Source organism: Embiotoca jacksoni, unplaced genomic scaffold (assembly GCF_022577435.1).
Source record: "Embiotoca jacksoni isolate LCO1_2020_lvr unplaced genomic scaffold, fEmbJac1.0.p SCAF_25, whole genome shotgun sequence".
Taxonomy (NCBI): Eukaryota; Metazoa; Chordata; class Actinopteri; family Embiotocidae; genus Embiotoca; species Embiotoca jacksoni.
Genome location: NW_027185376.1, coordinates 3,038,016 through 3,053,785, shown reverse-complemented (window position 1 = coordinate 3,053,785; position 15,770 = coordinate 3,038,016). Strand labels below are relative to the sequence as shown.

Below are 15,770 nucleotides of genomic sequence, written 5' to 3'. Positions count from 1 at the left end.
AGAAAAAGGTCTAAGAAAGTGAATCTGTGAAAACCTGTTCACGTAAAATCCAAAATATTTAATTGAGAGCTGTGACAGAGTGGATTATGGGTAACTCTCGGCTTGGCGGGTGCCAGCTGCTCTCACCATGAGCGCCACAAAGGTCAATCGGGCCTGCTGCGCCTCCGTTTCGTGCTCTTCATCCTAATCAGCACACCCCACTCGAACCTCTGAATGATCACAGATGGATCCGCTGAGTGACAGGCGGGGGGTGGGGGTGGGGATGGGGATGGGGGTGGCTTGGCGTGCTGCGAAGAGGCACTTCGAGAGGAAACACGGTTTGTTAGCGAACGGGTCAGCTGATCTAATCTGTGACTTTTACACTAAATCCGCATCATGTTTTTTTCTATTTATATAAATTATACGTGTCTGACCCCTGAGATGCAGGATTTTTTGTGAGTTTATGATTCAAACTCAAATCCACACTTCGACACCAGAGTGTGACCGTGGTTGAGATAATAATCAATATAACTACATACTGTGTATTTTAAGCAAAGAGAGTTATAGTTTTAAACACACCGGGAAAAGACACATTTATCATGGGGAAATTTGGGGAAGCAAAATTTTGTCTTGAAAGAAGTCTAAAGAAGTTTGTTGTTGCCATCTTAAAACGGTAGCTCAACATTTTGAGAAAATGTATTTATTTTCTTCCTTGCTGAGGGTTAGATGAGACGTTTGATACCTTATATGGAAGATGAATGCTTAAGTTGAATAGCCGCATCCCCCTGTTTCTAGATTTTGTGCTTAGCTAACTTTGCTAGCTATTAATCATAGACTTACAGTATATCTACCAGACCGATATGAACGTGTTTTTTTTTAAAATTTTTTTTATCATAATTCATGACGAGTAACGACAATTTTATTTCACAAAATGTCAAATTACCGCTTTAAATGACTTGAGCTGGGCTCCGTGGCTTCGTGGCTACTCGCCAAAGTTTAAACAGTTGTTTTTGTTCATTTTAAAAGCAGCGTTAAAGCTCTGGTAAAACAAGTTGTTTGGGAGCGGCTGTGGCTCAGATAGTAGAGCACGTTGCCCCCTTATCATCAGGTTCTTCCCGGTCGATTGCAGAAATACGTGAATTTCTTTATGGAAGAGATTGGTTGACTTTGTATTTCATGAGAGAAGTTGATGCTTTTTGAATGGGAGTTTATTGAAGCCCAAGTTTGTTTGTTTTTTTGGAGCCAGCCCCCTAGTGGCACTCGGTGGTATTGCTGTTCCACGTCGGCATTTCTGCACTGGCTTCACTTTTCAGACCCGGAGACGACGTCCATCTTTATAGTCTACGGTCTTAAGCGCATCTCTCACCTTAGCAGTCAGAAGTCTTTTGTAGGGAAGACATGAGGCTCCGTCATGTTATCAGAGAACCGGGGTTACAGACCTCAGAGTGAATCTTTTTCATCATATAAGTACGTTTTCATGCTGTTTGAAGATCTTTATCATAGTAACTATCAGGATAATGCCATATACAGAGACATCATTGCCAAGATAAGGGTGCTATTAAATTTTCATATTGGCCCGAGCCTGCTCGGTCCACTGTTTAGCCAAACACACATGGGGCTAAGTAATGAGGCAGAGTGGGTTCCCATGTGCAGGGGGATCAAAGGGCTCGGCCCTGGCAGAAAAGGCCCTGCGGCAACTAACGACTGCTGCCATAATTGGGGAAGAGCCATGTAAAACTGTCCAAGGGAGGCCAAGGACAGCTTAATTATGTTGTGAAATTTAATTAGCTCATTGTTGTGTGTGTGCCTGTGCTTTTAACCGACTGACCTTGATGTAATAGTGTTTCTGCTCGTGTTTATCATCTGTTGTAAGCGAACGTGGCAGAGTTATGGTTTCATTCCCCGCGGTTAAAATGGAATGAGAAATGTTTGAACTGTCAGGATGGATTATTCTGAAAACCATCAGCGCTGGATTTAAATCATTTAGCAGAGGCAGGTAATGCAGACGTGTGTTTGTGTTGCTCCTTTGTCCACTTTTCCTCCCGATTATCTCCGCTTCTCCGGCAGCGAATGAACCGATAATCGATGTCGTATACAGACGGATGGCGTGCGGTGTGACGGGTGATTTCCATGTTGTTGTTTTGCTGTGCGCTGAGAAACGTCTCCAGGTTTGTTTTGCTCAGCGCAGCGGGGGGAAATGCTTGACCTCAGCATTGCTGTCACTGCTCTCTCCATGTGTGAAGCATTAAACTCCCATCAAGCGAACATTTCATTTTATTAAACCGCCCTTGCAGTCATCGGGGAATAAGATTGGTAAATACCTGACAAAAAAACGTAATTACAGAGGAGATGCTGGGTTGGAATACTCCAGCCAATTATGAATAGATAAACATATATTTTGGATTAATAGGGATGGCACCACCATGATATGCATGTGAGTAAAACCCCATTGATCGGTGTCCACTGTATTTATTGGGTATGAGCTCATTGTGGTTCCTGGAGTCAGTTTTATTCCTTGTTGGCTGCAAGATCATTTCCAGTCAGTGTGGTTGCTTGCAATGGCTTTATTTGGGTTATAAACAAAAAATGACTTTAAATAACTCGCACACAAATTCTGACTGCATTTTTGGCGCCAGAATATCAACAAACGAACCAGAGGAGACATTTCTTAACCGATAATTCTTGATCTGATTAATTTCTAATGCAAAAATCTGATAACATTGGCCAGTGTGGTCAATAAATCACACTTCTTTAAGTTTAGATTTGGTTTAAACAACACTAAATCAGGCAATTGAGAGTCTTAAGAGGCTCTATTTCTCTTGTACTTGATCATTTTATGATGGACAATGTACTGCATTCACAGTATTCATATTTAGGAGTGGAGTGACTCCAAAAAGGATGACGACGCTACAGTTTCAACCTTTTAAAATGCATCATCAGGAGATGGAAGAAAAATGAACAAATGAGGTTTCTTGGAAGCTTTGGAGCACTTTTCAGAGGTTTCTAATCTATTTAAAAAAAAAAAGAAGGAATAATTGTCTTTGTTTATTGAGGATTTTAGTGTATATTAAAGTAAAAAAAAAAAAAAATTAAATAAGATCTGAAATACAGCACATGGGAAAGAAATAGAAAAATTTAATAGAAGAGGGACTTCCAGAAATATTTAATAGGTGCTAGATGAAGAAGTGTTATGAAGCAGAAGGATGAAACAAACAAAAAAAACAAGAGTTTTCGCCAGACTGCTGGACAAAGAAAAGGCAATAAGATATAAACGGTTATATTCAATATTTTATTTAAGTGGTCATCAGTAAAACTCCCAAACGCGTGTGACTGATGTTTAGCTTTAATCAGTGCACAGCAGTCAGGCAGTGCATGAGATGATAGCGGTGTCGGTTCGTCCTGGGATTTCTAGCGTGGATACGTGAGTTACGTGTAGTGTTTGAATGTGGTGTCACTTCAGATGTAGTTGTCATTTTCTCTGGCAGGGAGGGAACCGAGCAACACGATGCTCCACATGAGGAGTTTGTCTTTTGACGTTTAGATGACGTTTATGATGATGAATTCTCCTCATGTGAAGCCGTGTTCTGGTGGTAAATCGGTTCAAAGGTCACACTCGTGAAGATTTATTGTATTTTTCTGAATATAAATATTGAATATTGTGAATTGAGGGAGCACTGGTGTCACGATCTATTGCATCTGTGTATTTGCATTTATATTAGTCATTGTTTTAACAATGACCCCCCCCCAGCCCCTGTGCATTAATCTCTGAAATTACAAGGAAGTGAGACAAAACAATAGGTCAGCTGCAGTGTTTATTTCTCATTTTCCTTGTCAGTAATTTACAAAAATAAATAGCCTAAGTGCGATAAAATTGGATATACTGCATATTCGTTTTGCCTATTGGAGAACACAAAGGCGCTACACCACCAGTCAGCAGTGTTGAAATAATGATTTGTGCCACATTCAGGTCAAGCACTGTATTGCGAGCAGTCTGGCATCATGGAGTGTGAATGCTTTGAATTACTGAACAAATATTTGTCGTTGTTTTTGCCCTAATCTCTTTAGATTCGCTCTACCAATAAAAGCTCGTGTTTAAATATCGAACATGTCCCTGCTGTCTTTTCATGTGAATGTTTACGGCATCGTCTTAAGGGTTGAAACCACTTCAAATGTTTTAAAAAGCGTCCTCTCTCTCAACAGGCGCTGGACCAGGACCGAACCTCCCTACAGAAGGTGAAGAAATCAGTGAAGGCCATCTACAATTCAGGTCAAGGTGAGAGAGTGCTGTTTCTATATTTATCAGAGCTTTGGCAAATGTTTGAGTACAGTTTTTACAAGCCTTTCCAAAAAAACATCCCCAGAGGAAAGCCCAGGGATTTCATAAATATCCCTAATAAAAAATGAGGATTTTATTTTTATTTTTTTCTCCTCTGGACCGTTGCCTTTTGCGGAACAGATGGTGTTTTGTGTGTGTATCCAGGCTGTCCCAGAAACCAACACCTGAGTTTGTTTTGCTCGTTGCTGTGACATGGATCCTCAGTAATTTTCCACTGAACACTTCTGAGCGCAGCCGCCTCCCTTTAAATTGACAGTTTCGGATGTTTGTTCCACAAGAAAGTTTGTTTGTTCTCCGCAGAAGAAGAAGTTTAGATTTGTCTCATTGTGACTCTTTCGGATGCAAAACTCTCAAGAGTTTCTGGAAGAACAGCTGGAACAACTGGAAGTCCGCTGTTTAATAAGTTAGCCGCTCGTTACAGCTGTTAGTTTCTTTGGCTGTGTACAGCGTCTAGTTAAAGCGAGACAAATACTTTTATGTGCTCTAGAAATAGAAACAGGAGTGGGATGTTTGTGTGTCTTGGTATGCAAAAGTGAGGCATAGATGCACTCTGGACTTTAGGCAGGACTTTACAAAGACAGAATTCACAAGTCCCTTCAACATGTACACATACAGGACAGCCCAATTATTTAGTTAAAGGTCCCATATTGTATAAATTCAGGCTTCTATTTATAAAGCAGGTTTAGGTGCTGTATAAATACCATGCAAGTGTCAAAATACTCCGTGCGCAAAGAAATGCACAAGGCCGGTGTTCAAAAACTGTGCTGTTTGAATTTGTGTAAGTTTGTGATGTCACAAACTCATGTCGTATGTTTGTCCTCCTGTCCAACCTTTAATGTGGAAGAAAACACAAAGTAGTCATTCTGTTGTGGATTAGCAAGCTGCAAGACCAAAGAAAACTCGTTTGTCCTGTGTTTCACTCAGACAGGAGTCAGCCAATCAGAAGAGAGGATCATTGATATCAAAGTGCCTTAAAGAGACAGACACAAAACAGCCTGTTCTTGGTGGTGCTCCAGAGTATATCAAGACCGCAAATGAAAGATCAGAAAAGTGCAAAATATGGGACCTTTAATGTTAAGAGTCCTTCAGATTTCAGCCCTGGTTTATTTAGTGACACAAATACTGTCAGATATTCCGCTAGGAAAACAGGTTTATCTGTTTACAGTGCAGCCAGACAAGCTGGCAGCGTTTTAATGAAAACGTTGGTCAGGGACTGGCCTTCCATCGTCCACGTGTCTGATTTCAAGCCACACGACATAAATAGTTTCCCACACAGCTGTGGAATAAAAGGAGTCGGCCGGCTTGTTGTTGAGTTGAAGGTGGCTCGCTGTAGCCGCTTCTTCTCGTCTATCAACATTGAGGAAATTTTTTTAAAATAACCGTCTTTTTTTTTTTTTTTTTTTTTTTTTTTTACATTTTGTCTCCTTCATAATAAAAGCCGTCCCATGTTTTACCAATTCAACTCGTAATGTGAAGCAGCAGCAGTGGGAAACAAACACACACGCATGAATGAATATGCAGGGTGATTAGTTCAGCTGGCATGTTCCCCCCTGATGGAGATACCTAATGCACTTTGCAAAATGGTCGCTCCAGGCGGCTATTTTCTGTGTTTATTTTCAGTCAGGGTGAAAATCAAATGTTTAAAACTGTTAATGTAAAAATGATGGCTTTTTTGGGGGGGGGGGGACTCTGCGGGTTTTGCAAGTTAGCGTGACCCGTAGACTACAGCAGCCACGAACTTAACTGGAATACATTTTTGACACAAAGAAAGGACAGTTAACAATAAAACAAGTGTTGTATTACGTGCCTCACCATTAGCGTAATTTGAATCCGGTGTGAGAATGGCTGCCAGAATGGGTGGCGGTAAATACAGTAGAAAAAAATAGAAATCATGAATAGAATCAAATATCAGGCTTGATTTCATTTCTATAAAAACAATCATTTTAAGTGTTTTTAAAAAATGTAAGTAAATTTGAGGTTTTAGCTCATCCAAAGACTACTCCTGCACAAAAAAAAAAAATTGAGAAACACTGAATCCATTCATTCATATTACTGACCACAAGTTTGCTAAAACCCCCAAATTCCCAGTAAATCATGTAAGAAAAGACAGAGAAAAAAAACAAAAACCCCAAAAAAACCCAGTCGTCATTGGTAACTTCCCTGTTTGGACTGTATTTGAGTTTCCACTATGATGACAGTTCTGCTGCAGGAAGAAGCTATGCAGGCTTCTTGTCTCACCTGACCTCCCTCGCAAGCCTCCTCTAAAGATCTGGGAACCGTATAAACACCCTCGACCTCCTCTTCGTCGCCAACTTAACGACAAGGACAGATGGATGCTGCTGTTTGGCTTGACGGCTCCCGTGGAGTTTCGCAGACCTAGAAAACCGCACATCGTGTCAAGCTGACGTTAACGCTGCGTAAAGACGACTGGCTATTGTCAGAATTTATAAAACAAAGGTCTCTCTGGATTGAAACTGGTCAGAAATCAAGACCTGAGGTCACACATGTCTGTTATTGAATCGCTCGTGCCGCCGCTCCGGTGGAGGAACTTTCCACTGCACATCTGTGTTATTATGAACATCACATTCAGACACGGAGGTTCGTGTCTCCATTACCGTGGAGAACAAAGAGTGGCATATCACACGTATATTGACGTTTTTATGAAAAAAATGCTTTTTAAAACCATTAAAAAAAAAAAAAAACGTGTTCTTTGGGGCATCAGGGGTTTTTAGTCATTTATTATTTCAAACAAACTTGTAAAATGTTTAAATCGAAACACCAGCAGCTTTCCAAGTGCAAAAAAAAGTATAAAACCGACACTACCTGACCACTGTCATTGCTCCTGTGACTATACTTGCGATACCTGCAGGTTCTCAGCAGCGGTATGCCCTGCCAGGATGTTTCAGTTTATCAGATTCAGATAACTCTATTGATCCCAAGAAGGGCAATTAATCTGCAGCTTACCAAATCCATACACACAACTTTAAAACTCACAGGCTAGTAGTATGTGAGAGGCAACAGATCAACATACAGAGGACGAAAGAAGGGAAAGTTATAGAGAAAAATAAGTAGCCAAATTCAAAACCTGTCTCAGTCATTTAAAATGCCCGATGTCAGCGTTTAGTAGCCTGATATCAGAGGGAATAAACGACTTGGAGTAGTTTCTACTTTGTTCTACTCAGGGTCACATTATAACGTGGGCCTGAGGGCATCACAGCGAGGTCACTGGACCGAACACGATCTGATTGGCTGATGAGTCTTTCAGCTTTTTTTGGGTCACCTGTTTCTCCCAGAGGAATCGCAAGTCTCTTTGCTGGACTCCAATTATCTTGGAGCAGACTTTCACAGTACTGTTCAGACTATTCTCATCCTTCACCGACGACCCATTAAACCAGCCAGCAAATGAGAGAGTTAAAAAGGCTTTCAATAAACGACTGGTAAAACTTACAGAAAACGGTATCACAGACACGGAAAGCATGAATTTCTTTGTGTTTTTTTTGTGTTTTTTTTTACATCAAACTTCAGTTGAGTCTCGAACGCTGTTCATGGATACAAGCCGATCACGCAGATAAACTGACCGCATGTTTCGGCCTTTCCTCTCTTAACACAGACCACGTCCAGAATGAAGAGAACTACGCGCAGGCTCTGGACAAATTCGGTAGCAACTTCATCAGCCGGGACAACCCCGACCTGGGAACGGCCTTCGTCAAGTTCTCCTCCCTCACCAAGGAGCTGTCGACCCTCCTGAAGAACCTGGTGAGTCCCTGAACAGCTCGGCGGGCCTGTCTCGTCTTTACGGGACCGTCTTTCCCCCACCAGGGTAGAAGGAGGAAACATTTCAAGGCGCGGCTTTATTTTTTTCCCCGTCTTCACTTGCGTAAGTGGTTTAAGGATTTGGGTTTTAAGATTAGGATTAAGTTAAGGGGTGGAGGTTAGGTATGCGGTGGAGTAAAGTGAGGAGGATATGGACCTTTTGTAGTCGGAAAAAAAAAGTAACACCAGAAGTGTTTGTTCTCAGCTGAAGAAGACATGTTCATCAATTTCGACACTTGTACCAAAATCGCCGACAGGGTAAAAATCATCATCGCAGCCGGACAGTTTAGCTGACTTGCGGCTGCATCTACTTCGGGAGCCTTGTATTATTTTTTTTTGACCCCCCCCCCCCCCCTTCCTTCCCCCCACCTCCCAGGCATGCTCTTATCCGCCTGCCATGAATTTCCCCTGACGTTTTTGTTGAATAATGTGTCCTGTTTGAATCCTCTGTGAGTGATTGTTGTTGGAAGAAGAGCCAGACCCATCTCTCTCTCTCTCTCTCTCTCTCTCTCTCTCTCTCTCTCTCTCTCTCTCTCTCTCTCTCTCTTCCTGTGCAGCTGACAGCGAGATTACACCCCATAAATACACTTGGCAGCACCAACAACAACAGCGTGTATGTTGGTGTGTTTGTCTGTCTAACGCAGAAACCTCCCGGTCACCTGTCGGGGTTTACCTGCATATTGCGAGAAAGGGAAATCATCCTTTCCGCCTTTGACCCCAGTCTTTTTTTTTTTTTTTTTCATTTCGAGTATTTTATTGAGTGGGATTTTCAGACTTCAATAGCTGCGCCCCGAGGTGTAATACAAATGAGTATCGATGAATAGTGCTCGTCCTCGATGTCCTACATGTGTTATCAGCTTAAATGTGAGGATTTTACAAACCGATTTGGCCAGCGTTTCTATGACTTCACTTCAGTTTTTGTTTTTTGTTTTTTTCCTTTCTGAGAATTGTGTGGTTAGTGAAAAGCAAAAAAAAAAAAAAAGAGACATCGACAGTTTCCTGGATGTTTTATTTCGAGCTCACCGGCAGCCGGCCAGTGAACGATTGATTCTGATGTTAGCTATATGCAACACAGGCACTTAAGGAGCACATTAGCGCCCATTAAGCGTTGTTTACTTCCTTGACCGTTGCCGTGCGTCGGTGTGGACTTGGCGAACGACTACAGGGGCTTAAATGCTTTGTACGGGTTGTAAATGACCTCGCTGATCCCACCGGTTAGAGCTGCTGAGCCGAGCTGGTGCAACCCGAGCTGCTGCAAACCACAAGCTTTTGCTAATTCTTCCGTAGACTAACTTGCATTTGTGCTGCTGTTTTTGGCAGGTGGTTTTGCTATGAAGCAGCAGCGCGAATGTGTCGATGCGTTGCACCGACGGTTAACGGATGAGGCCGGCGTTTTTCTGGGTTTTTCTTACCATAAACCAACAGTGTGCTGGATCTTCTCTCAATACTTGGCGACCCCCTCCCCCTTTCCCTCCCCCCCAGAGCCCCAAACCCGCATTTTAAAGCTAACTAATCAATAACTTAAAAAGCTCAAATGACTGTGTAATGTGGGACGGGGTTGTTTGTATCACATCAATAATTATTACCTGACTCTGCAGTTCCCTTCATCTATATGGAGCCTATTAGCGTCTTTCAGTTTGTTGTTTTGGTTTCACTGCCCGAGCTTTTCCTACTTCTGTTTTGGTGTACAAACCCAAAAACAGAACTGAAAGGAGAGTAAATATTGGACTCAAACTCATCAGGTTGTCTGATATAAGGCTCAACTTTAATGTGTGTATACAGGTAACTGTTTGTAAGTGCCTTTTTAGGTGATAATATATAAATCTTATTTTTACAGCCTGTTCCACTGGGCCCTAGTGACCAACAAAATCTGTATTGCTTTTATGATTTTATTTTATTTTATTAAATCTGGGGATAGTAGTTTTTAGCAAATGGGTAGTGCATTTACTGGGAACTATTTTCAGCTGTGGATTAACCCACATCTGATGCTCTCAATCTACATTTTATCCAAAGGCAAATGGACTACTTTAAGTTCCTTAAAGATGAAAGGCTTTTTCAGTTCTGAACGGAGAAACCAAACGTCTTCAAGAAACTAAAAGAAGTCCAGTTGCCTTTGAATGAAACTGAGATTGACCAGGATGACTGACAACCGTCTCACACATTTGGTGCTCCTGTGAGATTTGGTTCAAACTGAAGTTTTGGCAGCAAGATGGTTTATGTTGTAAACTATTCGTGGTAAAGAAATAAAACTACAGTGCCCATGTTCATAGTAAAGAAGGAACAGCGCGAATGAGGCTCCATGATGTGTTTTTGGACAACAGTGTCGCTCCGAGGTGCAGAGGAATGACTTCGATTAAGCTTTGGCTACGCAGACAGCACTTCTTTATAGTTCACTATTATTTTTGATTCTTTTCGTGGTTTTGGTTCGGCAGTCCTTCAAATGTTTGCTTCTGACAGTGTTGTGATATATTAACCATAACTCACTGTGTCTCTGTCCTCCTGTGTCCTCTTTCAGCTCCAGAGCCTCAGCCACAATGTGATCTTCACCCTGGACTCGCTGCTGAAAGGGGATTTGAAAGGCGTGAAAGGGGTGAGATTTACACTGAAACTGTTTCTCTTCCTGCTGCTGTTTTGATTCAGCCGGGCCCCCCGACGGCGCAGCTCAGCAGCGGGACAGTGGATCTGCCTCGTCAGCACATCTCTCCGTCCACGTCTCCTCCTCCGTGTCTGTGATTAAGCGAGTTACGAGAGAGACGGGGGAGTCAGGGGAAGAATTCTCCTTCAACAGGATCTCGCTGTAAATCTGGCGAAAGTAAACTCTTCCTTCGTGTTGTGCTCGTGGCGAGCAAACTGGGTCATGACTCCCTGACGTTCGAGGTACATGGAGGGGCGTGCTCACTCTCTGGGCATCCCGGCCATGAATCCTGAGCGGCTGTGAGGCATTTTCTGGGCCTGAAGTCGCCATCCAACTCTGCAAATAACTCCGTCCCCACGGTGACCTCCTTGTAGTTAGCTGATTCTCGTCCTTCTGTGTTTCTGCAGGACATAAAGAAGCCCTTTGACAAAGCGTGGAAAGACTACGAGGCCAAGTTGTAAGTGGATAATTAAAGTGTGCTGTTGCCTTACTCCAGATTTGCACAATCACAGGCTCATTGTAGAGTCGTGGGAATAATGGCTCAAACGCCGCTGATGGTGTTCGGAGCGTCCAGGAGGAGAGGTGACTTGTCCTCTGTTCTGTGTCAGTACAAAGATAGAGAAGGAGAAGCGAGAGCACGCCAAGCAGCATGGGATGATCCGCACCGAGATCACCGGGGCGGAGATCGCCGAAGAGATGGAGAAGGAGCGACGTCTCTTTCAGCTCCAGATGTGTGAAGTAAGTAAAGTCTACTACTCGTTTAACTCCTGGAATGAACATATAGGACTCTGTATCTGTGTCAAGTTAATGCAAGGTGTGCAGAACCCATGCTATAACATTATACTTTCACCAGCTAGGACCCCGCCTCGGCCGAGGGCGAACCTTCATTGATTGGGGGAGATTAAGCCAGGGTGAGAGTTTCGCGGTTTGGGGAAGGCTTAGTCGAGGATCCACTGCGACTCCCGGGCCTTGCAGATCCCCGAGATCTCCATGTGGGACGGAAGGATAAAGGCTATGAAACATGATAACAATAAGTGAAACGGTTTAACAAGAGGGAGGGAGGGTGGGATGCGGAAAACGTGAACAGGCCGAGGTTTAGAGTGGGTGGATATTTATAGGAGTGTGGCCGGAAGTGGGGGAGTGGTTGAGGCGTGGTCCTGCTCCTGAAATTCAGCTAAAACTTTATCTCCAATAAAGGTTATTGGGTTTAGCACTGAGTTGTGCTAAAAAAAAAAAATCCACCACACAAGTTGAAAAGTTACCTACCGCCACATCCTGCCGTGAGCTCTACCTGCCCGGCTTATTGAGATTCAACCACACTGCAAGCACACTGAAGATAACAATGTTTATTAATACCAGAGACATGCAGGTGGATCCAGATCCAGATCTTACATTGATACTAGAGGTAAGTCGAGTCAAGAGGACATTTTAGTCATGGCTTCTGAGCAGCGATTGTGGTCAGGTCACAGGTTACTTCGCCCGAAAAGGCAGCTTTGTGGGCCGTCCGATGACGCTCGCATGAGCTCATGGAGCCGCTTTCTCATTGTGACTCACTGAACATTTTCTGTATGCTGTTTTAGGTCATGCTCACGGCAGCACTGCATCTAAAACCGAGTCCTCATCTAAACAAAAAACACAGTTTGTCTGGCAAAAACAAACCGCTCCTTCCATTAGCTCGTTAAATGTTTGCGTTTCTTCTAATTGAAATCCGATAGTTTGTGAATTTCCCTTCACCGCATGTATTTGAGCGAGATTTTAAGCTTGAGCTGATTTTATTTCTCTCAGATGATTTGCATAATTTATATTAAAGCTGTAACACGTGCAGCGCAACGTGTAGGGATTTCAGTTGCACCAAAAAGATGCAGCTGTGTCTACATTCATTCATGAGAAAGGTATGTATGTCACCAGTCTGTTTACAGTGATTACTTGTCAGTGGATCAGTGGAAAATGTAGCAAATACAAGTCAAAAAACTAAAACAGTTCTCGATATATGTCAGATATTTGAGCTCGCACTAAACAAACTGTTTGCCTTTTGATTTAAGTGTTTTCAGATGTTCCTCTGGCTGCGTAAACGTGGCTGCTTTTTAACGTCGTGTGACTGTCTTTGCCATTAAGTGCACTGAGGCTGAATTTAAGGAAATCTGACCGAGAGAATTTAAGTGTAAAACAAATGCGAGTTCTTTATGTGCCCATGAGAATCAGAACAAACTGTTAGAGCTCACGCTGCTCTGCCAGAATCCTCTCTAGTGGTGGGTGGTGACGCCTACGCCTTGTTCACTGTTTTATCCTGGTAGGGTTTTTTTTTTTTCCCTTCTTCTTCTTACTCAAATTACATAATGGACCAATAGCTATTGCACTGCTGTCGGCTGTGTGAATTATTCACTACAAAACTTGCTGCTGTCCCTTTGTGCCCTCTTCACGGTGTGACTCCGAGGTATTTTCTTGCCCACATTTTCCACCTGTGTTCAAACTTCCTATTCTGTTACGGAGCACGTTCTGTGCGGCTCCGTCACATTTAGTTACCAGAAATGTTTTCCAGTAACTGCAGCCGTGCTTGTATCTCTATGAGGCTGAGCTGAATGCTGACGTCGGCATGCTAACATGCTTCAGCAGGTATTTTAACCCTGTTACACCAACTCAGTTTAGCATGTTAGCACGTGCCAGTCACAACTGGGCTTGAAAGCAAATTTATTTGAATTAATATGTATGAAAAGTGTGAGTCTGCTGCCATCAAATGTAATTTACTTTTCTTATGATACTTTTTAGCCCTTTTAGTGACAGCTATTAGGCTGGTAATGCCTTAGCGTTTGGAGACGCGAGCACAGTTTTGACCTCACTTAGACTTTGACCAACATCCATTTCATCTCCCATCATGAGAAGTTTCTTGTCGGAAACTTTAATGCAACTCAGTCACGTTCCCTTTGTTAAGACATAAAGGTAAACTAGCACATTTTTGGGAGTCATCATAACCGTGTTATGATCTACAAACCACATAATGGGAACATGAAAAACATGTTCCCCAGCTCTGTTTGCACTGAATACGACATGGGTTCGGGTTGAATTCGAAAAACATGGCATTCTGAGAAGAAAAAAACCATTACCAGCATCTTTTCAGGATTATATGGCCAACTTTTTAAAGAACACTTGCTTATTTACACATACAGCACTTACAGAGATTCATTATCATGAAATTGGAGTTTTTTTTTTTAGCCACCTAAGTGTCTTTTAGCTCTGTTTTGGGTCTCCACCATCTCCTCAGTGAAATATTTTGTCTCTTTAAACTTTTTATACTGAGCGTTTTTTTACTGCAAACAGCTGCTCGCTGCAGCTGAAAATGTCAGCAAGGAAGCGATGAGAGCGAACCCAAACAGTAGAGCTGTGAATAAGAAGAAAAAAGGACATAGCTCTCTGGAGAAGCAGTAGATTTTGGTGATATTATGTGCAGGATCGACACTGTGACTCCGGTTTCACGCTATCATTTCGTACATTGTTCCAAAAATGTTTGAGCCAGCACTTGAAACAGATTTATCTTTGCATGAATTCAGAAAAGCTACTCATCAGTCGCTGCATTATCCAATCTTGCAGTCCGCCTCCGTTTGATGCAGGATGCCAAAAAAACAAGTCGTAGCTCCCACATTACATTAACACATGGCTTCCTCTTTTGTTGGCTTCTGAAATTCCAGATTTGATGATTTTGTGGTTTCAAGAATATATTTGTCTGAACAACATCGAAATGCATAATAATAAGAACGTGTGTGCCTTGTTTCTGTTCATATTCTGTACGTAGTTCAGCGTAGAGTTGAAAAATATTCCGAGTTTTCAAAGTCGATATCTCAGCAGCTGCTAATGCATCTGTAGTGACACTAATATATTCAGATCCAGAGATATCAAACCACATCAGTTAATGTAATGTTAATCAGTTAAAGGGAGGCTGTAGCTCAGTTGGTAGAGTGGGTTGCACACTAATCGGAAGGTTGGTGGTTGGATCCCAGCTCCTCCTGTCTACAGGCCTAAGTGTCCTTGAACTCTAAAATTGCTCCCGATGGTGTACCATCAGTGTGTTGTAAGTCGCTTTGGATAAAAGCGTCAGCTAAATGTAATGTATTTCAGGGGCTTCATGGGTCAGGAAGTGGAAATCTTTATCATTGTTTTGTAAGGTTGTGTAAAAAGATCTGCTGTGAGGAGATAGATGAGCGCGGCTTCTATTTTTCCAGCATTACTGGTGTTATTGTGCTGTTGTTGCCCAAAAAAAATAGCATTAATTATTAATTATGACAGTTTTTGATTTACAGACTTTTTGCATTAGTGTGATGAATATCTTTGATTTAAGACTTGATACGCGTTTTTCCTGTTTTTGTCTCATTCAATGGAAGAATAATGTTATTTATTTGTATTTTGAAGCATGTTGCAAGTGTTGAAGGTTATCTACCAATGAAAATAAAAAGGGAGCCAGAATAATCACAAACATCAGATATTCCCGTAATCAACAGTCACGAGTGCTGTAAATATCCGCGCTGCTGTTGTTGTGTGTGGGACAGTCAGCGGTGCAATCTGTTCATCCCACTTAACCTCCTTTCTCTGTGTTGCGTGCACTCTCTCTCTCTCTCTCTCTCTCTCTCTCTCTCTCTCTATGTTACTCAATCACCAGATTACAGGATGCTCTCACTCTCTCACCCTTTTCATCCGACGCTGCCAGTGAAGGAGTGTGGAAAGGCAGGGCTCAGCGGGCTGCATTATGTTCTGCCCAGACACGGCAGCAGCGCGAACGTCGCTGCTCACTCACACAAAAGAGTCCAAAGGCGCACATGCGGCAGCGTTCCCCCAAACACTGAACCCACACAAGCCTCAGACAAAATGTGGATAATCTCCCGTCCAACAAGCGCTGTCAGGCAGACAAAGGGACAGCACATGCGTGCATACGCACACACACAAACAGGCACTCATGCGTATGCTAACACACACATGCGTCCACACACACACACGATATAAGGAGCAAATTGAAAGTGC

General features: G+C 42.6%; 1 protein-coding gene across 6 annotated transcripts in view; it reads left to right on the top strand.

The window, feature by feature from the left end:
- Window positions 1-15,770, top strand: part of asap1b (ArfGAP with SH3 domain, ankyrin repeat and PH domain 1b) — a 60,873-nt gene that overhangs the window by 16,317 nt on the left and 28,786 nt on the right. For all 6 annotated transcript variants that reach the window (XM_069159614.1, XM_069159618.1, XM_069159617.1 and 3 more), the window contains exons 3-7: window positions 4,180-4,252; window positions 7,926-8,071; window positions 10,644-10,718; window positions 11,171-11,220; window positions 11,372-11,501. In XM_069159614.1, coding sequence (XP_069015715.1) covers window positions 4,180-4,252; window positions 7,926-8,071; window positions 10,644-10,718; window positions 11,171-11,220; window positions 11,372-11,501 — 474 coding nt within the window. The remainder of the gene's footprint in view (window positions 1-4,179; window positions 4,253-7,925; window positions 8,072-10,643; window positions 10,719-11,170; window positions 11,221-11,371; window positions 11,502-15,770) is intronic.